Raw genomic sequence first — 24,767 nt, 5'->3', positions numbered from 1 at the left:
GAGCGGTGCAAGGACCACAGTCTGTCCGCCTTCTTTAAGGTGGATGGTCAGAGGTATTGTTTTAATCTGTTTACAACCCTCAGGTAAAGCCTGGTGGTCTGAAACATAAAAACAGAGAAAAATATCCCCCACACCCATGAAGGAAACCTCCAGGGAGTCAAGGTTATTTTTATTTTGCAAAAAAGTTTGCCTTCTTTCGGCGAGGCAAGAGGTGATTGAAGGAAATTTCTCTAAATGTGCTCAGTTTGTTCAAGATTTGTTCCCCACTTGGGGAGGCTTTCATTGCACATCGTGAAAACAAGAGACCATTATGAAATAGGGAGTGATCCAAAAGGTACTCATTTCACATGTTACCGGATTCTCCGTAACACCTGCGCGGTTGCGTTTGGAGGTCCTTACGCAGCTCTTACATCCCGACTTCCAGAGCTCCTGCTTTCATCCTAGTTCCTTTTTGTGGTTTATATGGTGTCCATTAAAGCAATTGGACCTCTCAAGTTATGAGAGAAAAGGTTTAACTGAATAAGGATTGGAAATTGAAATCCCAATAAAGTGCCTGTTCTTCTGAAGCACGGTTATCTTTGACAAGCCCGTAACCCTTCCCTGCATCTGTTAGAGTTTTTGAATAAAAGCATTCCTCCATTGACATGCCTCCAGAAACCTACATCCATGAAGAAGCTTAACCCGCCTCAGGTCTCCGACCCAGTCAAACACTGCCTGATTAAAATATATAGGGTTGACCCCGAAGCACCTTATTGACTCGCTGACTCCTGCTGGGGCCACAATCTCGCTTGTGAACACTTTCCTATGAGTAGGAAACCTTTGCATTAGCCAATATCCATTGATTGCAATCCATAGTCTCAGCAACACATGTTTGAAAAATGTGACTCCTCTCCCATTTTCAACTTACATGATCGAGGTTGGTTAGCACCCCTAAGGGGCTTGTACTCAAGTCCAGCCGCACTTTGTCCCTGAGACACACATCAGTCAAGCTGCTTCCTTGTCGGCTGACACCGTGTTATGGATCCTTAAAGCCGGCACTGTGATAAACGCGACTGCGCTCTAAAGTCTACTCCCTGAGCAGCCATCACTGTCCATGAGTGGTGATGAGCAGCGCGATAAACAGTGGTGGCCAAAGTTATCAAAATTAGGATGGTTCTGGAATTGAATATTTGTACATTCGTTGTTAGTCACCCAACCCTGATCATTTATACGTAGGAAGCGCATGCCGTGCACTATAGATTTCAGCTGAACTGATGTTCCTTTAATTGTTTCCTATAGGCATAAATCACCATAATCAAAAAAGAATTAGGGGAAGTATCACAGGCCCTCTCTAGACTTAGATTCAGAGAGGCTGTCGTAGGGATCCCAGTAATCCCTATACTATGATCCCTTACTGTTTGCTTCAGTGATTCAATGTTATAATTTAAAAATCAATTGCTTCGATCAATTTCTTTGAGAACAATGTGTTCGAATTTGAATGTTTTTATTATTTTTTATTTTCAAAATATAAAATTTCCAGCGGTTTTGGTTTGAAATTATTTAGAATTTTGTTCATAGGGGAAAACCACCAAATGACCTAATTGTCTTTTCCCCCATCTGTCCTTTTTATCCCAAGTTCTCCCTCTATTAACCCGTGCACTTGTCTTAAGGGGGTAAAATGCCGAATTTCACCCCTTTATTTACCTTTCTATTTCCCTATCCCTCCCAGCTCCTAGGTTATCCTCCTTTCTCATTAAATGCCCCAGTTTGCCTCCCCTTTCCGTGTCACAATGCTATGCCCCTGCATGATTTTATTTTCAAAGTACTCTACACTTTAGTCTGTGTCCATATTTAATTATATATCATTACTTGCTTTATTTATTGATACTTGTGTTAACATTTGGTGTGTTTATATGTAATTCTTTTTTTCCTTGTCTCTTAAAGTGTTCAATCTATTGTTTTTTTATGGACAGCACATCGCTTAAAGGTTTATAATTATATATGCTCTAAATTTAAAAAAATGCGTACTTATTTGTACTCAAAAAATTAACTTTACAGATTTTGCATCTTTCATTTCCAATGATGTCCAATTTCGGATTATCTGAGTCTTTCAACTGTTTTTCAACATCTTTCATTCAATTGTAATTTCTAGAAAATTGAAGCCAAACTAGTTCCATTCAGGTTTGTTTCAAGTAAGTTGTTTGTCTGTTAATTTCATTCTCAAAACATACCATGTCCGCCTCTCAAGTCTACTAAGCGCCAACGCTCCCATCTCCGGCACCATTCTATATTGTCATGGAGCGCAGTGGCGGCTCTTCGAGGGAGTGCTGCGGGGCGGTGAGGCGGGGGAGGGGTAGGGAGTAAACTCCGGAATGCAGCCGAACGGAGTTGTGTATATAAATAAATAATTACAAGAAGTGCTATGCAACACCAAATCGGCGATGCAGCACGCAATGTAATTCGTTTTATTTATTTATTTATATACACAACTCCGTTCGGCCGCATTCCGGAGTTTACTACCCCCACCATGGCCCTCCCCCGCCCCGCCCTACCGCCCCGCAGCACTCTTTGGAGGAGCCGCCACTGCATGGTGGGGGTGGTAATAACCGTGAAGCCTTCATGCCGTTCAAACATTGAGCCGGTCTTATTCTTCATCTTAACCGCGTCCTTTAGATATCCAGCTTTTACCTGAGTATGACATACAATGCCGCTGCCGTACACACTCGCCGATGCATAGCGAATGGCTGCGATATTTCGACTTTTACATCAACTCTCTAGACAGGCACGTGCCCTTCAGCATAGAAGGCTATTTTCCAAAGTTATTTTGGACCTTATAAAGCACTTTGTACTGGCACTCATCCTGATACCACATCTTCCTCATTTTAGCACCTCATTCATCTGAAGAGCAGGGGGAGAGCTTAACCTGTCAAAAAAAATCACACAATTCAGTCAAATTGTGAAGGTGAGATTGGGATTTGGATCTCCGTGTTCCAAAGACAACTTGGTCACTCAACCACATCTCCTTCAATAGTGAAGTAAGGGCCACTTATTGGGATTCTGACAACTATACGAACCCCTTGTTACATACTTAATCATCCCAAGGGCTGCTTCATGCCGGTTAATGACATGATACCTAGTTGTCAATTACATTTTGCTTTTTTTCTACGCTCACACTGTGCTGCACGACTCAACTGTTTCTATTCCACATAAATTATGTATTTCATCTCGCACAGTGAACAATCTAAAGCAGAATTTTTTACAGAAAAAATACAAAACTTGGAAATTTTTAAATCCCATGAAAAATGTCTTAAATGATGCCATAAGTGATGCAAAATTCTGCCCTTTTCTAATATTGCCACTGCCTTTAATTGCACTGTAGGGCGAACCAATGACACGTGTTTGCATTGGACGAGTACCGCATGTGTTTCCGCTCCACACGTTGCTTCAGAAGCGAAGCGCGCTCTAAAATGGCGCGTCTTAAATCAGCAGAGCACACAATGGGGCACCTGCACCGCTTTCTTGACAGTGTTGTCGCAAAGTAGGCTTTTTTTAATTAAGCATAATTGCTGCTAAAATTACAGTTATGTTGCTGCTATATTTTCCCTTTCCCGGTGCTAAATTTTGAAATCAGCGCTGTTATATCCTGGGGGGATGAGGGGTGGAGGGATCTGTGTGATTATTGCAGAGAGAAATATGCTGGGAGAGCAGATTAGTCAATGGATGTGATTTATGTAGGAAATTTTGTATCTTACATTGTTAACTTTTGCGGTGTGAGCCTATTCTAGAGTCACTTGGTGAAAACTGCTCCGCCACCTATTGGTTCCATTCATAAACCATATCAAGGAATGCTTTTGGGTGTCAGCCATAGGTGGTGTCCAGGGCTGGACTGGCCGTAGCGGGCACCGGGTGTTTCCCCGGTGGGCTGCCAGGGTGGGGGACGGTTTTGGGCCCCGGGGGTGGGGTGTTTTAGTTACCGGGCGTCGGCAATAGTGTCCCCCTGTAACAAAACCTACCGAAACCGGCCCTTGCAAACTGCTCGGCCGGACCCCCTCTGCCCCCGTAGGGGGGCCGGCTGAGCAGTTTGGCAGGGCCGGTTTCGGTTCCCAGTCAGGCCCTGGTGATGTCTATATGACTCAATTTGACATTGACCTTAATCCCACAATCTCCAAAATGCGATCTTCAGATTCTATTATGGCACTTTGGGTTCGGAAGCACTGTCTCTATCGGTATTGGAATGATACTACATAGAAAACTGTTTTTCTCTGCACTTTTTACATGTTTTTTTCAGGTGCGGCCCGTGCAGGTAAGAGCGGTAGGGCGGGGGTGGGGAGGGGGGAGTCAACAGACGACGACAAGGTAAACTTAAACTATTATAAAAAAAACACTAACCTTAAGCTCCCCGCAGCAAGATACTTTTTTTTTTATATGTGTTTATCCGGTCGTTGTCAGTTGACCCCCTCAAAACACCATCCCCCACCCGCCCCACCTCTCTTCCCTGCACTGGCTGCTCTTCTGTAATTTTCTCTTGGTTTTCATGTGAATCTAGAATAGCATAAAGCTGCAAACCTATTGTTACAGGTAAGTAACTGTTTCTAGCCACACACAGTGGTGCTCTCAAGCAGTCCTAGGGTCCACTTATAATAGGGCACATGATCATTCAACCAGCACTAGTGTTACCAGATTGCTGCATGTCACTGGTACCCTACATTTAACCAATCAGTGCATTCTGTGAATTGTATCCTTGGTTCAGCTCAGTTAAACCAATTTAAGTAGTTCAGCTGAAAACAACGATTTGTAGAAATAAATTCCTGAAATGGGGTAAGCCATCTGGTAACCCCAACCAGAACTCAGCTGTGCACTGGGTCGGACTGGCCCATAGGGCAATCAATAAGACCTAAATTGCTGACACGGAATTCATTCAAAAACACAAGAATTTCAGAGTTTTGATATGTTTGAAATGCCCAATCGTGGCATGGTAAATTGATTAGTGGTGTTTACAATTTGACAATGGAAATTCAGTAAAAAAGAACACAGACTGGCGTGTGAAATGATTAAATAAAAAAAGTATTGTATTCAAGAACAAAAAATACTGGGGTTCAACACAAATGATGTCCAAATATGCATTGGCAATGTGTAGTCCAAATAAAGCTACACCATTCAATGTTTTCATCTGTCAATGAATCAAAAATCCACTCTCAAGTGGAACCATGTAAATGTCCGTCTATTCATTACGATGACACTTGCGCAGGTTGAGGTATTCAAAGCAGAGAGATGGGCTTCAGGCAGTGTCTGATGGGCTAGTCAGAGAGGTTAGTGTGTGGACTGGTATTTTAACAGTTGGTGGACCTTTTCTATGGCCCGGTGGCAGGGGCGTACCTAGGCACTTTGCCGCCTGTGGCAGCCCCTGCCTTTGGTGCCCAGAGATGGGAGAGCCGCCACCCCCAAAACTTATGCCGCCCTGACCGGACCACTCCCACCGCCCCCTGCTTGCTACGCCACTGCCAGGTGGACCACCTTCTACTGTTACTCTCCCTCAGTCAATTTGTAAAACAAATAAGTGCCAGGGCTCTTGTCAGGAGGCAGCTTTCACCACCCCATGTCTCCTGTTAGCGCCGCCTAAAACAGAACCAACTACTAATCATGAAAGTGGGGACAGTATGTGGTGTAATGGCCAGAGCTGCTGACTTCGCAGTTGGAGAGCCAGGTTCTGGTCTTGTTGTCGGCTCAACATCCTGTGATTCTGGGAAAATCACTCAATCTCCCCGTAAATTAGTGTGTCCTTAACTGGTGGTCATGAAAAGTGCCGGTGTTGATGATTAAGTGCTGGTGCTGAGCACTGGAAACCACTGATTCAAATTAAGCACTGGCTTCCCTGATATTACCATAAACATTTCCTGTAGCAAGAACAAATTCATACAGTGTCCCATCCTGCACATAGAGTCTTTACAAGGTCAAACCTGGTCTGTTTTGCAAAGTGGGACACTTTTTTTTTAGCTATCTGGTTCGCTAATGAGGGGCACTTTTTTTTTGGTGCCCAGGCCTATTTTTTCGTTCTAGTCCAAACGTGGCTGTAGGCCTTCAGCATAATGGGCTTCCACTCTGCAGTGAGTGTAAGGCAATGTAGCAGTAGAGTGATGAAGGGCCCGCCCCTTTAGTTATGGGTCAGGCCCCGAAAGATGGGAGTCCAGGTCCTAAAATCAGCCCGGGTAGGGGGGCTGCATGTCCCTCTCTCCCTTATTAACTTTGACCAGGCCAGAGGGATGGGGTCCCAAGGGTCAAAATTGGCTTGGGAGGGGGGTAGCGTGTCCCCCTCCCACATTTTAATATGATTGGGTTCCGGGGGATGGGGTCCCTTGGGCTGAAACCGTACCGGGCAGTGAGAGCTGTCTGCCCCCCTTCAAAGTAAATATAATGCTGGGCCCTGGGGAATGGGGACCCCAGAACCAAAATTGGCCCGGCGCGGGAGGCTAAGTCCGGCCTCCCTTAAATACTCTTGGCCCCAGGAGACTGGTTACCGGGGATCAAAATCGGCCAAGGGAGGGGGACACGTGCCGACCCCCCCCATATAATGTACTCAGTCTCGTGGGTCCCGGGGCCAAAATCGGCCCAGGGAGAGGGGCTGGGTACCCCCCTTTAGAATATAGTCAAGCCCCAGAAGATTTGGTTCCCGGTGCCGAAATTGGCCCAGGGAGGGGGGCTTTGTGCCTCCCCCATAAGTATAATGGTGGGTCCTGAGGGATGTGGTCCCTGGGCCCAAAAGTGGGCCAGGGAGGAGGGCCCCATGCCTCTCTCCCCCTAAAAAGTGCACTGGGCCCCGATGGATGGGGTCCCTTGGGCCAAAAGCGGGTTGGCTGCCTCTAAGGAGTTGGCCACAGGGTCTGGCCACAGGACAGGCCTTATGGCCGATCCCCTGCAGTGCACGGCTGAAGGCTGTGTGTGGTGTAGGATTGGCTGCAAGCAGGGGGTCCTGCAGCCAACCCTCTGCCATGCATGGCCAAAGCCCATGCGCGGTGACGGTTGGATTAATGCATGATTATTAAATATTACTTTACTTTTTCTTTAAACTAGAAATGCACTACAAAAACCAAAGGTTGCAGGGACGTTATAGTTAGAAAATAGCATTAAAAGACCTTAGAAATTCAGTAAAAAAACAAAGGTTACATGGACGTTATAGTTAGGTTCAGATTTTACACACAGAAAACGATAGAAATTTAGCAGTTATCGTTAGTTACCTCAAGTAACTATAACTCGTACCCTAAGGTAACTAATACCTCACGTCCTCGCCATGCACTGCTAATTACCTCAAATATTACATCACTCATGCCATCTTTGATGACATCATTGATAATATCAGTGCAACATTTGCAAAAACAATTATGGATGAGAAAACCGTGAATGGCAGGGACGAGAGTAATAGTTACCTTAGGGCGCGAGTTATAGTTATTTGAAATACCTCTAACTATAACTGCTGCATTTGTATGGTTTTACGTATGTAAAATCTGAACCTAACTATAACATCCCTGTGACGATAGGTTTTTTGTGAAAAAATCATTGTGGAAACTGTTTCCAGGCCATGGCTGTCACATGACAACCTAATGCTTTCTGGGAATGTTGTCCTATGCTTCCAATGAACTAATGAGTCTAACACTCTTGATAGCAATGAGTTCTATGTTTAAACACAATGGACTGCTTAGTGTCCCTGATGACATGGAGTCAGGTACCCCTCTTACAAAAACATTAACATTTAGCAGATACGTTTCTTGGGACCAAATCAGAACAATTTTGATCAGTTCCACAGTGAGCACCTCTTAGTAACTCAAAACATGCTTTTAGGATATATATAGGGAACCCAGTGTTCATTGTAATCAGTGGTGGTGTGTTTGTGTGCAATTATGACACACCCAAGCTGTTCAGAATGTGCCTGAAAGGGAAGAAGAAAGGTGCCAAACAGAAAAATGGACTAAAGAGGAGAAACAGTTACAGGAGGAAGGAGAAGGGAGAGAGGCAGGGTGGGAGGGAGAAGAAACAACATGGGATTACTAGAGGGGGAGGATATAAATATTAGAAAATTGGGCAAAATTTCCATAATTTCATTTACAGAAAGTACGCAAAATACAAACATTTTTATGTTTAATTATGCCAAATTCCAATCCAGCATCTATTTCTTAGGCCCAAATGAATCCTTGCCTTCATTTTGGACTCAGACTTATTTTGTGCTAAAATTAGGCACAAACTCGCATGTGATGCCAACAGCCACGTCCATTGTTCCCGTGCTCTTACAATACGGATTTTTACCTAAATAACATTGTAAACATCTTACATACACAACAGGCCATAAATGGGAAAGGGTGAGCATTTTGGGTAACAAAGATAACACAAAATGCTGGAAAATAAGCCAGATTGTGCTTGCGTAAACAAAATGTAATCTGTGTGTAATACATATATTTATATATACTCATTCGATTAATACAGAGAGAAAGGCAAAGAGGGAAGCAAAAAGAATTGGAGAAAGAGAGAGAGAAGAAGAACAGATGAAGAGAGAAAATTAACACTAACTTACAGGCAGGAGGCAAGAAGACATAACGACAGAGAGAGATAGTCAATGGAGCCCAGAGAGAGTCAGAGAGATGATAAGGAAAGTACAGAGCAGACGTCCGATGTTATAGAAATAGAAGGAAGCAGAGAGCCGTTTTCACGACCTGTGGCGGCTCGTCCGCTAAGGTGGAGGAGCGTCGCCCACCGCCTTCAAGCAGGAAAAGAAAGGAAAAAATAAAATGATAATAACGTAATGTTATTATCATTTATTTTGTCCTCCTGCTGCGGCAGCTGGCCTGAGGGGGCAGAGCGGGCTGAAGAGCAGGGGAGGAGGGTGCAACCATCCTAAGTGCGCAATGACTGTTTGGTCGGCCCTCTTGGGCCGCCCAAAACAGTCATGCGCACTTTCTCTACTTCTCCATGCAGGCTGCGTTATAGCCTGCATGGAGAACATGCCCACCCTTACAGACCCTGGCTGCGCACTGTGTCATGGCGCTCAGACCAAATCACAACGCTGCTTTGCAGCATTGTGATTGGTCAGGGGAGCCTGTGTGCCAGGGAGCTTCCTGTTCCTGGAAGACGAGAGCAGAGAAACGTGGGACCCAGTGGGAAGGTAAGTGTTTTATTTTGTTTAATTGTGACCCGCCCAACCCCCAACCCCTGTGCCTGCCTCACCATCCGCGATCTGTTCCGGCCGCCACTGTTCAGGAGGAATAGAGAGTAAAGCTGCGAATGCATCAGTGGAAAGACAGAGTTTAAAAAAGCATAGTGGAAAGTGGAAGGACAATGTAAGGATCAAAGGAGAGGAAAAGTGTTAGGAAACAGAGAGAGTAAAAGGAAGAGAAACGAGGGGCAGAAATAGAAGATGAGAGAGGGGTAGTGGGTGGACAATGTGAAAACAGGAGAGAAGGATGCAGTATGGGCAAGGAGTCTGGAGAGAAGCAGCGAAAGAAAGAGACTGAGGACCATTTAAAAACACAGGTAGGAGAAATGGGGTGCAAAGGAAATGGGAATGAGGGAAGAGACTAGGGAAAAGATTGTCACGCAGAGACGCAGAGAGAGAGGCGCAATAAAGCCACATCGAAAGGGATTCAGGAGACAAGGGAGGGTGAGACTGAAGAAGTGACAAAGAAATAGAGGTGAGCGGGTCGTTGAAAGCTCGAGCCAGGCGCAAGCCTGAAGCCTGGCTCTGGCTCAGCCCGAAGTCTCATTGGACAATCAAACCCACAACGAGCAAAGCTTTCATGTGGCTTCTGCCAGCCAACCTCGTTCTATCCTCGTGCACAAAGATGGAAAAACAAAGCTTTTACATTTTTGTTGAAAAGGTGAGTCAGGCACCCACTTGGTGCCTGATTTGCACAATGTGAAGCCAGAAAATCTGGATTAATCGGGCTTCCCTGCTTAACCAAATTGTGTGATTTTAGGCAAATATTTTATTTTACCACTGCTCACTATCGCATATGAAAGCACCTTCCAATACGTGACTTCAGAATACCAGCTGTACCAAAACCTATTGTGTTTTATTTAATAGACTATAATGTTGCTCTATTTGTAAGAATCTAAGCCACATACAGGGTTCACATAAAAACTGTCTAATGGCACTGTAGCCAGGTTCGGGATGGGGCAGGAATGTTTCCAAGTTCCTATTTAAAAGCTATCACTTCGCATAAGTATTCCCCAGGGCAGTGCTATAATGTGATGGAAACTGTCTAGGCTTCCACACAAAAAAAACAAAAAAACACGATTGTTTTACATGGTGTTCGTTGTATGGTTTAAATGGCATACATTTTCAGGGTTCGACTTCTGCACGGGCTCTAAGTAAGCCAGGCCCTTGGCTTGGCTCTGGCTTGGCTTGCCTGGCTCTCCCATCTCTTCAAAGGAAGGACCAAACCATTTTGTGTGCGAGAGACAGAGTGAGTGAGTGTCTGGGAGCAGAGCGGGAATGATAAAGAGAGGGAGAAAAGCGACGATGCCCGGCCTGGTGGTGGTGGTGGGAGGGAAGAAGGGAGGGGGCTCCACGTACAGAACACATCACAAGGTTACGAGCGGGTGAGATGGAGAGAGCCCGATGCAAAGAGAGAGCGTGATTGGATTATTGCAGAGCGAGAGCACGCGCCGGCTGCAGCGCGCGGCGCGACCGTTGCGGCCCCGAAAGAGGCGCGGATGTAAATGTGAAATGATGGGCGCGCGGAGACGGATCCCGGGCCCGCAGAGCGAGCGAGGTTATTAGCGAGAGAAAGAGGCGATGCGCTGCGGAGGGAACATCGAGGCGTTATTACGGGAGCAGAGACAGATCTGCCGACGGAAGGAGCCCGCCGATTATCAGCCGGAGAGAGAGAGCGATGCATGTAAAACAGAGTGCGCCGAGTGCATTAGACAGGCAGCAGCCACGACAAGGAGATCATTAGACAGGACGATGGATGAGCACGGAGGGCAGGCGGGAGAGACAGAGAGGTGCAAAGTAATGAGAGATGGCTCACTCAGCGAAGGCAGGGTCGGACTGACAGACATGCCCAGCCTGCAGCCGAAGTGGAAGAGAGATAGAAAGGCTGAAGGTAGCACTAGACTAGAGGAAGAGACAGCTCACTTAGCGAACACCAGGTTAGAACAGCACGGAGACTGCCCATTCCACTGCAGTAAAGCTGAGGTCAATGAAAGACGGCTCACTGAGCCGGAGATAGGCGTAGACCGAGAGATGGCTCACGCAGAGGCCTAGGCTGATGGAGGAACCATTCACTCAGAGGTGACGAGGCCAGCGTTAAACATTGGGAATTGAACAGGCACCAATAATAGCCGGAGAGGCAGAGACGGGTAAACTCATGGCCATTCGACGCAGAAACGCAGAGGTGGCTTACTCAACGGAAGCAGGGTATAAACACCCCAGGGGCAGCTGGCACGTATCTGCACCAGTGGGGTAGGCAACTAAGAGGCGGGTGGTTGGGTGCATTCAGGCAAGGCGAGTGGCAAATAATACAAAATAAAGTCACTTACCTTCTCTGCTGCACGTCCGACGTCCTCTTTAGTCCCTTCTCCTTCGTGCCCAGGGCTCCAGTCTCCAGGAAGTTCCAATAACCAATCCTGGTGCTACTCTCACCAGCATGAGAGCTGCACCAGGATTCGATGGAGTGTCCTGGCTGGATGCTCTTTCAGGCTCTTTAGGCCTGTGTTTGGTCTCCACCTAACTGTCTAAGACAGCTGAGTGCAGAGCTGGATAGTACGCATCCCACTGTGGCCAGCTCTAGAGAGCCGGCCAAAGTGACACGCGCACTTTGGACGGTCCATCTTGATCCTCCAGTCCTCCTCGGCAGCAGAGGAGGACACGCCCCCACTAATCACAGCTGCTGCGCTGCTAAACGTAAAAAATAAAATGGCAATGAAATGTATTCATTGTCATTTTATTTTTCACATTTAGCGCCGCAGCGAGCTGGGGGGTGGGGTGACGCCCCTTCGCCCTCATGAAGAAACCCCCACTGAGACACACAGAGGTGGCTTACTCAACGGAAGCAGGGTATAGACACAGAGGTGGCTTACTTAATGAAAGAAGGGTATAGACACACAGAGGTGGCTTACTCATCGGAAGCGGTGGTAGATTGAAAGATAGATTGCTGCTTCAACGGAGCAAGTGTAGCCTAATGAATTGATGACTCTCGCTCTACAGTAAACGGGATAGCGCAATGGAATGACTGCGGACTCAACGGAGGCTGGTATAGGCCAATAGTGAGATGGCTCACTCAAAGGAAGTAGGGTTAGGCCAATGGACAGCTAGCTCGCTCAGTGGTGGAAGGCACAGACCGATAAAAAGACCGCTCACTCAACTGAGGTAGAGGTGAACTAATGGAGAGTCAGTCCACTCAGCCAGTGCAGGGGTAAAAAAAGAGAGCTACCTCACTCAACTGAGGCAAGTATAAACTGATAGAAAGACGGCTTACTCAATGGTGATAGATGGAAACGGATATTAACAGCTTCCCCAGTGGAGTCAGGGTTAGACAAAGAGAGAGAAGCCTCACTTAATGGATGCAGAGGGTTCATTAGACAGGAGAGGAGTAGAAGCTGATTGAAGAGAAGAGATAAGGAGAGAGAGCAGAGTCATGGACACGCAGCTTACTCAATGGAAGCATGATCGACTACCAGAGAGACCACTCACACAACAGAAGCATGAGTAGTGTGACGAATAGACAGCTCACAGGTAATGAAGAGACTGCTGAGTCAGCAGAGGCAGGCGTGTGCCAATATTGGGAAGGTTCAGTCAACAAAGTCAGAGGCAGACCATTCGCGAGGTCAACCACTCAACAATGGCAATGATAGAGTACTAGAGACACCGCTCACTCAATAAGGGCAATGAATAGGTGCAGGAGGATCAGGAGAGAGGGTTAAGAGAGGGGGTAGGAGCACACTGCCTCACATCCCAGCACCAATACTCCATTGCATCCTGGTTAGTGTAGTACAGGATTTCGCACTTGCATCAAAGTTCATCATAATTTGTAGCAAAGCTGGTGCAGTCATTGCTGTATCTTCATACACATGTGTTTCTGGATTATTCTGTCATCAGTAGAGAATTATTCTGGGGTTGATGGACATGCTACCTCAAATTTCCTCAGGTCAATGCCACCCGGGCATGCAGGAGCTCCAAAGCTCCTCAGCTTGTAGGCATACGGGAGCCTTTTGAAACTTCTTGCTTTGGGTTGTCTGTTGTTTTCAGTCCATCACCATTTGTTTTATTGTTCCTTTAGTTTTCTTTCCCTGTTCTCACCCTGATCACTCTTTCGTTGCCCATTTAAAGGATTTGTTCACACTCCTGCTAACCCCTCAGCCATATTGGGGAATGGGTCTGTGAGCTTACCTATAAGTCACCCAAGAGGTGTTAGATGAGTCGTTACCTCAGAACTTCATATTCGACATGCTTGGTAGAGCCAATCTGAGAATTGGCAAACTAGAAAATTAAGCATAGAGCTGGTATGGTGTCATGCGTCGAGCAGTTCTATGACCTGACTTGACTATGTTGCTTATCACCTCAGGAGGTCATGGCTGATTTATTTTGTGTTTTTTCTCCGATGTTGTCATATTGTATTGTTTTGTCAACAGTTTGGTTGCACATCTTGCTCCTTTTATGTTTGGTTACATTTTTTGCTGTTGTCCGATTGGGTTACTTTCCTGCTCTTTTCAGATTGACTAATTCCCGTCTCATCTCAGCAAAGATTGTGCTCTCCTGTAACTGTTTTCATATCACCATGTCATCATCTTTTCTCGGTTAATGTCCTACGTCCATATGATTGAGTCAGTGCCCCGCTCCTTTGGGATTAGTTTCATGTCTAGCTGTTGTCTGATTGGGTTAATAATATCCTGATCTCGTCTTATTCATATTAGGCTCTCATCTGACTGGCTTTAAGTCTTGCTTTCATCTGATTGGTTTCAAGACTTGCTCTCATCTGGTTGGTTTATTATCATGATCCCAACTGATTGGGTTAACTGTGTGCTTTAATCTGATTGGTTTAATGCCTTGCTCTCTTGGTTATTAGGTTAATATTGTGCTCTTATCTGATTGGTTGCACATTCTGATCTTGTCTGATTAGGCCAACGTCCTGCTTTTGTCAGACTGGTTTCAAGTTTGCAATCTGATTTCATTACATTCCTGATCTCATACGACCGTTTTAATGTATCTCTCTCTCATCTGAATGGGTTAATGTCCTGCTCTTGACTGATTGGTGTCAAGTCTTGCTGTCACCTGATTTAATGTTCTGGTCCTGTTCATGACTTTCTCTCATCTGGTTGATTTCTAATCGTGCTCTCATTTAGTTGAGTTAATACCTGGCTCTCATTTGATTGGCGGTATCCCTAGCCTTTCCTAAATGTTTTTTTTCTTGCTTTTTTTCAGGTTCCCAGCCGGACACCCCAACTCCCCCGAGAAACCAGTGATGCCTGCCGACCTCTTTGGTTTCCATTGCTGAGCATCCCTACAGTGAGGAAGAGCAAGCCAGGAAGGGCAGCATGGCAGCCTTCGTCCATGCACTCTGGGCGCTCTGCATGGCAACAGTGTGGCTCGCTTCTGCAACACAAGGTAAGGCCCTTCCCAGAAAGTACAAACCTTGTGTATTACCACCTGGACCAAACCGAGATCCAGGCACCCAGCACACAAACCCCTAACACATTTACAGATAAAGGTTAGTCGTGGCTCATGGACATGGAGTCTCCGACGAAATGTGATGTTTTGTGGCTGTCTCTAGTCCTCTGATGCTGCAGTAGTTGTCATCACCTTTGGTACTTGTTACATGTGTTACCTGCTAATAAGCTCTGCTTGCTGAGCTCCTGTCAGACAGATCAACATCTGTTACCACTGCCTCAGCCTCACTCTGGTGTAAACCAGCACACTTGCCCTCTGGCTCTTCTCATGCTAATGCAAATCAGACATGCCAAGCCTGCAGCACTGAGCAAGGGAAGGACTACAAGCATCACTCACTGTGCCGAAATCATACACAAACTCAGAGCTGGCACATTCCCACCAACATGTTTCCTACTAGGATACCTCTGATGTACTTTGGATATAGGATATATATCACCGCGTGTGGAAAGCGTGAGTATCAGTTGGTGGTCCAGGAGGCAAGGGAGTATTCGCACATAGGATATATTTAGATGCAATGAATCTAAATAGAGCTCATCTACATAGCTTGTGGTTATCTTCCAGTGTTTCCATTGATTCATGTCTTCAGGGCTTTGATTGGACACACCTGCTACAAAGGTATGTCAATTATTCAAGCAGTCCCTCTGAAAACACATCAGAAATGTAATGACTAGGCAAGAGATGCAGTTGTTGACTGCAGTGATGTGGTCATCGCACTAGCCAGTGCAGTGGCAAAAGCAGACAAATTATGAAGTAAACCAGACAGTGCAGGGACAAATCAAACAAATTGTAAGGTAAACTAGCCAGTGAAGTGGCAAAAGCAGACAAGTTATAAAATAAACCAGACAGTGCAGGGGCAAATCAAAAAATTATAAGGTAAACTAGCCAGTGAAGTGACAACAGCAAACAAATTATAAAATAAACTAGCCAGTACAGTAGCAAAATCAAACAAATTGTGAGGTAAACTAGCCAGTGAAGTGACAAAAACAGACAAATTATAGTTTAAACTAGCCAGTGAAGTGGCAAAAGCAGACCAGTTATAAAGTAAACCAGACAGTGCAGGGGCAAATCAAACAAATTATAAGGTAAACTAGCCAGTGAAGTGACAAAAGCAGACAAATTATAAAATAAACTAGCCAGTGCAGTGGCAAAATCAAACAAATTGGGAGGTAAACTAGCCAGTGAAGTGACACAAACAGACAAATTATAGGGTAAACTAGCAAGTGAAGTGGCAAAAGCAGACACATTATAAAGTAAGGTAGCCAGTGCAGTGGCAAAAGCAGACACGTTATGAGGTAAACTAGCCAGTGCAGTGGCAAAGACAGACAAATTATAAAATAAACTAGTCAGTGCAGTGGCAAAACCAGACAAATTATAAATTATGCTAGCCAGTTCAGTGGAAAAGTCAAACAAATTATAAGGTAAACTAGCCAGTGAAGTGGCAAATGCAGACAAATTATAAAGTAAGCTAGCCAGTGCAGTGGCAAAATCAAACAAATTGTAAGGTAAACTAGCCAGTGAAGTGGCAAAGACAGACAAATTATAAAATAAACTAGTCAGTGCAGTGGCAAAACCAGACAAATTATAAATTATGCTAGCCAGTTCAGTGGAAAAGTCAAACAAATTATAAGGTAAACTAGCCAGTGAAGTGGCAAATGCAGACAAATTATAAAGTAAGCTAGCCAGTGCAGTGGCAAAGTCAAACAAATTATAAGGTGAACTAGCCAGTGAAGTGGCAAAAGCAGGCAAATTATAAAGTAAGCTAGCCAGTGCAGTGGCAAAAGCAGACACGTTATAAAGTAAACTTGCCAGTGAAGTGGCAAAAGCAGACAAATTATAAAGTAAGCTAGGCAGTGCAGTGGCAAAGTCAATCAAATTATAAGGTAAACTAGCCAGTGAAGTGGCAAAAGCAGACAAATTATAAAATAAGTTAGCCAGTGCAGTGGCAAAAGCTGAAAAGTTATAAAGTAAACTAGCCAGTGCAGTGGCAAAATCAAACAAATTATAAGGTAAACTAGCCAGGGAAGTGCCAAAAGCAGACAAATTATAAAGCAAGCTAGCCTGGGCAGTGGCAAAAGCAGACACGTTATAAAGTAAACTAATCAGTGCAGTGGCAAAAGCAGACAAATGACAAATTAAACTGGGAAAAGCTGACAAATGATAAATTAAACTGGGAAAAGCTGACAAATTGTGAAGTAACAAATGGCTGCACCAATAGCTCGACGAAGCAGTTATCCTGATCTTGGCTATTCCACAAGGGACCCCGTCCATGGGTTCCTTCAGCGAGGAGGGAATGTGTATCATTGGAAGCCCAAAGAACCCCGCAGCCTCGTGCCGACTGTAACAACTGCTGATATTGAATACGCACCTCTGCAGGACTTATTAATATTTTTCCTAACAGGTGTGTGTGAATGACGATTGCTAGTTAGCAGCAACACCTGGGAGCACTTGGGATTTCTTCCTGAGAACAGCCCTTATTAACGAACATTTATAGATAATGTGTGAATTCGACGGTGATAATTAATTCTGCTCCATAACAACACGTGTTAACAAATATCGGTTGTAAAAGCTCCATAACATTTCAGAAGTAGTTAGCTGAGTTCTTTTGCCACACATGGTAATGAATAATTCACTAACTTTCACCGTTACTAGTTAATGCTTCCCCGGTGCGGCACTCCACTAAGGTCCATTAAGTATATTGCTCAACATATCCAGTGCTTAATTTGAGCCGGCGGTTGCAAGTGTCTCCCACCGGCATTCATTTATGGGAACCGGGACTTATTTTTCATCATCAGACTTACACCCATAAAAAGAGAGAGAAAAACAGTAATGGGGGAAGAAACTAGGAAGGAAATTTCAAAAGGAGAAGGGAAACAGTTACAAATGGAGAAAGCAGGAATGAAAAAGAACCTACAATAGTGAGATAAAGGGGCAGTGAGTGTAGGATGGTGCATTATAGAGTATTGAGATAGATTAAGATTAACCCCGACCTTTGGTAGCACCAGCTGCAGGCTTCTGAGCAAAACTTTGGGTCCAGCACTTATTCTTGTACAAACAATATACCCTCACGGAGGTTCTTGGAACTGCAATGAAAGTGTGCCTTGTTGCACTGTCAAAATGATATGCCTGCACGTCACTTTTTAAGTGTTTGCGGAGATTTTTAACATTTTCGCGATAATTTGCAAAAGTGAATTTCGCAAATTCCGCCCACCCCTAATTGAAACCGAAAAAAGCAATGACTCCCTTGCATGGGGGGTCAATGAAAAGTTTTTACTTTTACATACTACCAAGTTTTAGGTGGCGGTGTGTAAAAGTAAAAAATGGCTATGTGTCCGACCACTCTAAATCAGGTGGGCAGACACATGGCTAAACTTCCAATGGCTCTTACTCTGTCAGGCTGTCATAGGAGTTTGTAGGCGCCGGAGAAGGAGTAGTCTCAGCTGTCTACATACTGAAAGGTATCTCAGGCAGGCGGACTTTCACGTTGGTGGAAAGGGTACTCCGTCACTATTGTGACTGAGTACCCCAGCATGTAGACCAGGCCCTAAGCCTCTTTGAACTTATCTGAGTTAGTCATGGGGCTCCTCACAAGTCAACTGCTCTTTAACATAGCTGTTAGTGCTGCTTCTAAGCATCATCTATTCGCGTAAGCGGATAGCTAATGTACAGCACTCTAGTCTTAAAGTGCCAGCACCTTGATTTGCAGGGGATAGTAAAGAAAACAAGCTAGCAGCACTCAATAATGCTGGGGCTGTTTGAATGCTGGTAGTTAATGCACCGGTCCCTAGCAGCACTAGTGGAGTATGGCCTATTAGTGACTATTGCACGTTAATAGTCTATAAGAGGAAAGCCCTGCTCTGCGATACTCATGAGAGCACAGTGCGGATGATTTTCCCTGGTGAACGCTTCCCTGCTGTGCTTTGGCGTGCCAGAGGTTGCTAGTTAATGCAGCTAAATCTAGTAGACATACTCCATGCCACTACACAGGGTGCTTCTTAGATTCTCAGATAATAGAGTTTGTTAATAGACATTAGTTAGAAGAACTAGCTAAGGTTCCTTTTTTCATTCTTTATTACTGTACATTGGTAGCTAAGTAGTTAATAATGCTTTGCAGCACACTTATTGTAATGTTATTCTTGTAGCTTGACCCAATGCAAAATGTATAAACGGAGCTATGATTCAAGAGCATAGTAATGATACTCAAAACATTGGAAGGGCTCCCTTAGTAATATCATTCTGTAGATTACACAGTGATGATAAATTCCTGTAACATGATAGTAAAGAAAAAATATACTATTTTATTGTAGTAATCATGATTGAAATGATGAACTTAAATTCAAAAGGGAGAATTCTGGGTAAGAATCTAAAGAAGTCAATTTAGAATGTGCACTTGGGTATGTTATTTGAAGGCAGTTATTCAGACCGGCTGAATGATATTAAATAAGAGTATCAGTAGTACATGTAGAAAGCAATGATTATGAGAGAGTGGATATGAAATGTTAAAGCAGTACAGAGACGGCGAATGGTAGGGCAGATATTATATTGCAGCCCATGTCAGAAAGATTAGATCATACATAGTTCTCTTCCAGGTAGTCCTGGGAGAAGCACGTTGATTTGGGCGGTTAAGCTTGAAGACGTTGTTCAAAAAAAGATATTTGAGGTCTTTCTCGAAATAATTGGGCAATATATAGTTTGGAGAAATGATGGAAGTTGTATTCCACATGTTGGTACATATAACTTGTTTATCCAATGTACTTTATTTTCAAAAGTGGAGATATTTTTTAACCTTTCACCAACCATCCGGGTGGCGGTGCTCTGTAAAATGTAATCAAATCGAAGAAGAAGCAGAGAACGAGGGCCTCAGTAAAAGCAATGACGCCTCTGCTGTTTATGTTTCTGAACCCCACTTCCACATTGATCCCCAGTATCTAGCCACAAATCAACACAATGCAGGAGAATTTCACCACTGACCAGCACATGTGCGACAGATCATCAGCTAAGGAAAAGTGTTACGATGGCTCTAACCAACTCAAAATGTCTACTCATTGAATTGCTTCTCAAAGTATTCGGAATCGCACACTTGCCACTCGTTTTGAATTTTCTAGACATGGCTGGTCACGTTGTCCAACATCCCCATTGTCATTTCACAAAAGAGCAGTCGGAGAGATACAGTGATAATCGAAGTCTTGGTCGAGCACAGGGCACTGCCGACTTTCTACTTTTAGCATGAGGTGGTTATACACACCACACTGACCAGAAGACGTTTCGAACTGAGGTGGGTGGAGGATAGTATGAAAGAGAATCATACATAAATAGGCATATGGCCTTTAGCTCTTGAGTACCTGTTTAATGGTCCTGCCACTGTTCCACTCATGCTGTGTGGTTGGCAGTTCCTAGCCAACACAGGAGCTGAGCAGTATCTTACTTGTCTTTCCTGTGACATCATAAAGGCCCCATCTCATGTGACATTTTGTACCTTCATTGCCTGACATACACAAGACACATCAGTTACTGCCCTAACCTGCTGCAGATGGCAAATTCAGCCATCAATACTTGCCCGCCATTTCAGGAACTGCATTCGAAACATTTGCCTTTAAGGCTTAGAAGCTCATCAAAATCTAGGAGCAAGACACTTACTTCAGTCCATAAATATTGATCACAGATAAATTCCACCACATGGATTTATTCTACCTATCATACCCCTGCTGTTAGGAATGGGATAAGGGCCAAATCCAACACCTGCCATTGTAAAAATCATTCTTAATCCATGGCTCGGTTATTATCTTACACTACAGCTGTTCAATGTTTCTTTCCAACCACCTCTACCACCATAAATAGGGTCAACACACTCACCACCCCCTATGGGGGAGAGCATTTCATGTAGTCCCTCCTTGATGATGCTGATCAGGTTCTTCCTTGTGTTGACATTCATCTCTTATCAAATATGCTCTGTATTCCCCCATAGACTACACAGACTAAAGTCCTTCGATCTCAGTTTGTAATGTTCCGGGTGTAGTCCCTGTGCCATTGTGGTCAATCCCATTCGGCGGCCTGTAGTTGCAAATGTGCTTTCGAATATTTATGTGACCATCAGAACTCAACACACTGCTTCCCAGTATTCTGTGTTTCTAGTTCCAAGTAGCACTGCTGTTTTAGTTTAGCAGCGTGTGCATAGAAGAAACTTAATTTTGTGTCTGTATCTCGGTACACCAGGGTGACTGTGTCTTTCTCCAGAAGTGTCACATGTTGGTGAAAAGGAACTGGCGACACATAAATCGGAGAAATGTTGTTACCTTTACTAGCATTGTTAATCTTAAAACTAATGGTCTGACTTAGATCTTGGCGGACTGGTTACTCCGTTACAACGGTGACGGATATCCCGTCCTCGAAAATATGAGTCCCATAAGATATAATGGGATTTATATTTTGGCGGACGGGATATCCATCACCGTTGTGAGGGAGTAACCCAACCGCCAAGATCTAAGTCAAGCCCTAAGTTATATTCCTCTGGTGAGCATTATGAGAAATTCACGTGACTTAAGCTGCTTTTCCCTCTTCCAAGTTCCACTGAATTGTATTTTACTGATTCCAAATTTGTAATACTTTGCCTTGAATGCTTATGTATGTTCTGTCCCTGAACGAAGGTGCAGAATCCTTTAAAAACCTTTGCCAGACTATATTTCTATGAGCAGACAAACTGGTGTTGTGCTGGTGGCTCCATGGGCTTATCTTAGAAAGTCCTCTCCCTGGAGATTCTCAGAGTTCTCAGCATTGTATTTAGTCCACTGTGGTTCTCTGCTCTATTTAACTGTTGGGCAAACACCCATGGGGTCTCCCGAGAGCCATGGCTGTTCCTGGGTTCACTGGTAGTCCAAGCTGGCACTACTCAACACATCCTTACGCCCCTGGGAAGAAGGGAAACCCAACGCTGTGGGCGTATTGATCGTCTTCTGTTTGGAAATCATCAATTGTCTTGCATCTAAAGTGCTTGATGTAACAGCTGGCATGACTACAGAACCGATAATAGTGAGCACTGTGCCATTCGCTGGCATTAAATGCCAATCGGCTCTGCTGCAGCTGCCTTATTTCTTCTCTGAAGACAAGTGAGAGGGACAGGTTTTGCTCACTGCTTTGTAGGCAAGCCCAGGCCCTGAGTCAACTATGCATCCTAGTGGCTTAGCATTACCCATCTTTCTTTGCTCGAACGTCAACCATATCTGAATTCTTTACGCTACCATTTTGAAAGGTTTACCCAAAACGCTTGTTCTCAGAGGGTGGCGCCTTACTTTAAAAAACACCTATGAAGCCCTAGTCAACCATGAGATCAAGAAACTGCTGCTTAATTTTAGAGATACATCAAAATCGCATTTTGCTGATTTACGAATTTGACGCACTTTGTAACGAAAGCGATGTTTCTCAGCATCATAAAACTTCACCTGCAGACACACATACTTGCAAACAAAAGTTTTTACTGAAAAGCATTTCCCATAAACGATTTTTTTTAATGAAGTAATTAAAATTCCTTATTCCACTATTTCTTCCCTTTTATGCAGTTTCTTTAGCCAAGATTTTTTGACAATTCTGTGAAAAAACTGCAAACTTTGCGAAGGCTGCAATCTTGATACAAGTGCATGAAGTTTGCAGAGGAAAATGTTTCTAACTTTGCACACCCCTATTTATGCTGAGGTGACAAAATTCGGCGCATCTTACTGGTGACCCCTCAAGCACTCAGAGCTCGTTTTTACTTTGTCCTGGGTGAGAAGAGATGTAGCGTAAACAGGAACAGCCAGTGGAATCCATAGGCCCATGACAGGAATACCTGAACCCTGAACTGTCTGAACAGCCATCTTTGCAGTCCTGTGGTTCCTAGATGAATCTAGTCGCTGGATTCCCATATCCCAGCAAATGATTGTCAATTGCTATCTACACCTTTTTAGGGACATCATTACTACTCTTGGTGGGGACATGAACCCAGGCGTTGGTGCTGATGCGAGCCTTGGCCTTGGTGGGAATGAGACCCTGGTCTTGGGAAACACGTGATGCTTCATCTTATAGAGACTTGAACCCTGACCTTGGGGGTCTGAGTCCTGCCTTTGGGAAGGAGCTGCTGCTTCACCTTGATAAGGACTTGTGCCCTCTTATTAATCAATATTCTAAACAATACATTTTAATTGAGGACAAGTATCACATAAATTATTACAAAATGCAGTGTACCCAAAATTACATAAAAGGGAAATAAATGCAAAGAATAACAAATAATTGGAAGACAATAGGACTACATAACAAAGGATTTACATTAATGACATTCGTATTACAAGTTCAGTATGTTTTATATGTTAAAAATATGTACAAGGTGTATAAAGTATCAAACAATGCTGAGTGCAAGAGGTAATCACAAGGTGCCTTTATAAATTACAAATAGAGCAAGTATAGAAGGTCTATATCAAAGAAGATAATGTCAGTTTATATAAGTTACAAGAGCTGTAGTGGGGGCATCCGCTATCAGGCGCAATGAGGTTATAGTCTTAATCCTCAGTATGGTTGACGGCGTTTCAACTGAATCAAAATTCTGGGGTCATCATCAGGATAAAGATGAAGACTGAGCACAGGAATGGAAACATACATATAAAGATTGGTCCAGCAGTGCAGTTGTACTTGGTATTCTTCAGGTGGGGTAAAGTTCCATACAGCAGTTCAGAACATTTATTGGCAGTAAATGGGGGTTTAAGTGCCCCTCAGAGTTATTTTCTGAAGTGTTGTCAGTGCTACCAAAGATGATGAAGCTTGAGACCGATCAAAGTCCATGTTCCCCGGTCAAGAATTCCAAGTGGCCCTACAATTCCTACCCTAGAACACGAAACTCTCTGTTCCACTCCACAGGTCTCCCTTTACCCATTACCTCTTCCCCTCCCTCACTCCTACTTTTTGGTTGACTTTCTCTTACTTGCCACTTCCTAACTTTGCATAGGCCTCTTTCCTTCCACATGGTTCTCTTTTCTTTCGCTTGCCCCCTTGTTTCCTTCTCTTGCTTCTTTCCTCTTCTCGCCCTTTACTCCCTCTTTCTCCCTCTCTTTCACTTGCTTCCTCCCTTCCCCCGCTCCCTCCCGCTCTCTGCCTCGCTCCAGCACCCTCCGTCTATCGGAAAAGTGGCGTGTGGCGCCTCTCCCTTCTTTCCTTTTTAGTTTTCTGAAGTCTTTTCTTCTCTCCCCGCAACCAAACGTGGCTCTGAAGCCGTGTTTTGTGTAGGGGGAAACAGGCGCTTGGTTTCCCGTCCTGTCGAATGTTTGTATCCCCAAACAGCTGTTAACGAAACCAGAGATAAAGAGACCCGCATCCCTTCTTGGCTTTCAGTGTTTCTCCATCTGCCCCCGCTTCCGCCTCCCCCTTCCCAGCCTACTGTGCTTTGTTCTGCTATAACACCACACCTTTCACACTGCAGGCTTAATTAAAGTGTGCCTGCAGTTTATTTAAAAACAACTAATTACCCCGTGCTACACTGCGAGTCTCCATTAACTCCTCCGAGCTAAACCACGTACGCGGCAATTACAGGCGAAAGATTACAGAGGCCGGCCTGCCACAGAACCGGCGCCATTATTAGATTACTTTTGTGGCTGCAGCTAGAGGGAGCTGGGAGAGTGCCGGGGAAAGGGGAAGGAAGGGAAGAGAGGTGGGAATACGGAAGGAGAGAGGGGAAGAGAGACAGGAAATGGGAAGGAAGAGAAGAGAGTTGGGAAACGCAAGGAGAGCTGGGGAAGGAAGAGAAGAGAGGTGGGATTGGGGAAGGAGAGCGGTAAAGCGAACTGGGGAGGGAAGAGAGGTGGGATTGGGGAAGGAGAGAGGGAAAGCGAACTGGGGAGGGAAGAGAAGAGAGGTGGGATTGGGGAAGGAGAGCGGTAAAGCGAACTGGGGAGGGAAGAGAAGAGAGGTGGGATTGGGGAAGGAGAGAGGGAAAGCGAACTGGGGAGGGAAGAGAAGAGAGGTGGGATTGGGGAAGGAGAGCGGTAAAGCGAACTGGGGAGGGAAGAGAAGAGAGGTGGGATTGGGGAAGGAGAGAGGGAAAGCGAACTGGGGAGGGAAGAGAAGAGAGGTGGGATTGGGGAAGGAGAGAGGGAAAGCCAATTGGGGAGGGAAGAGAAGA

At 44.7% G+C, this 24,767-nt stretch overlaps 1 protein-coding gene across 2 annotated transcripts in view; it reads left to right on the top strand.

Annotated features, from left to right (window-relative positions):
* ADGRL1 (adhesion G protein-coupled receptor L1) overlaps positions 1 to 24,767 on the top strand; it is a 618,953-nt gene that overhangs the window by 202,406 nt on the left and 391,780 nt on the right. For both annotated transcript variants that reach the window (XM_085654299.1, XM_085654300.1), the window contains exon 2: positions 14,387 to 14,569. In XM_085654299.1, coding sequence (XP_085510425.1) covers positions 14,500 to 14,569 — 70 coding nt within the window. In that variant the 5' untranslated portion in view covers positions 14,387 to 14,499. The remainder of the gene's footprint in view (positions 1 to 14,386; positions 14,570 to 24,767) is intronic.

This window comes from Triturus cristatus, chromosome 4_1 (assembly GCF_964204655.1).
Source record: "Triturus cristatus chromosome 4_1, aTriCri1.1, whole genome shotgun sequence".
NCBI classification, from domain to species: domain Eukaryota; kingdom Metazoa; phylum Chordata; class Amphibia; order Caudata; family Salamandridae; genus Triturus; species Triturus cristatus.
Note: the sequence above shows the minus strand (reverse complement) of the source record. Positions and strands in the feature narration are given on the sequence as shown.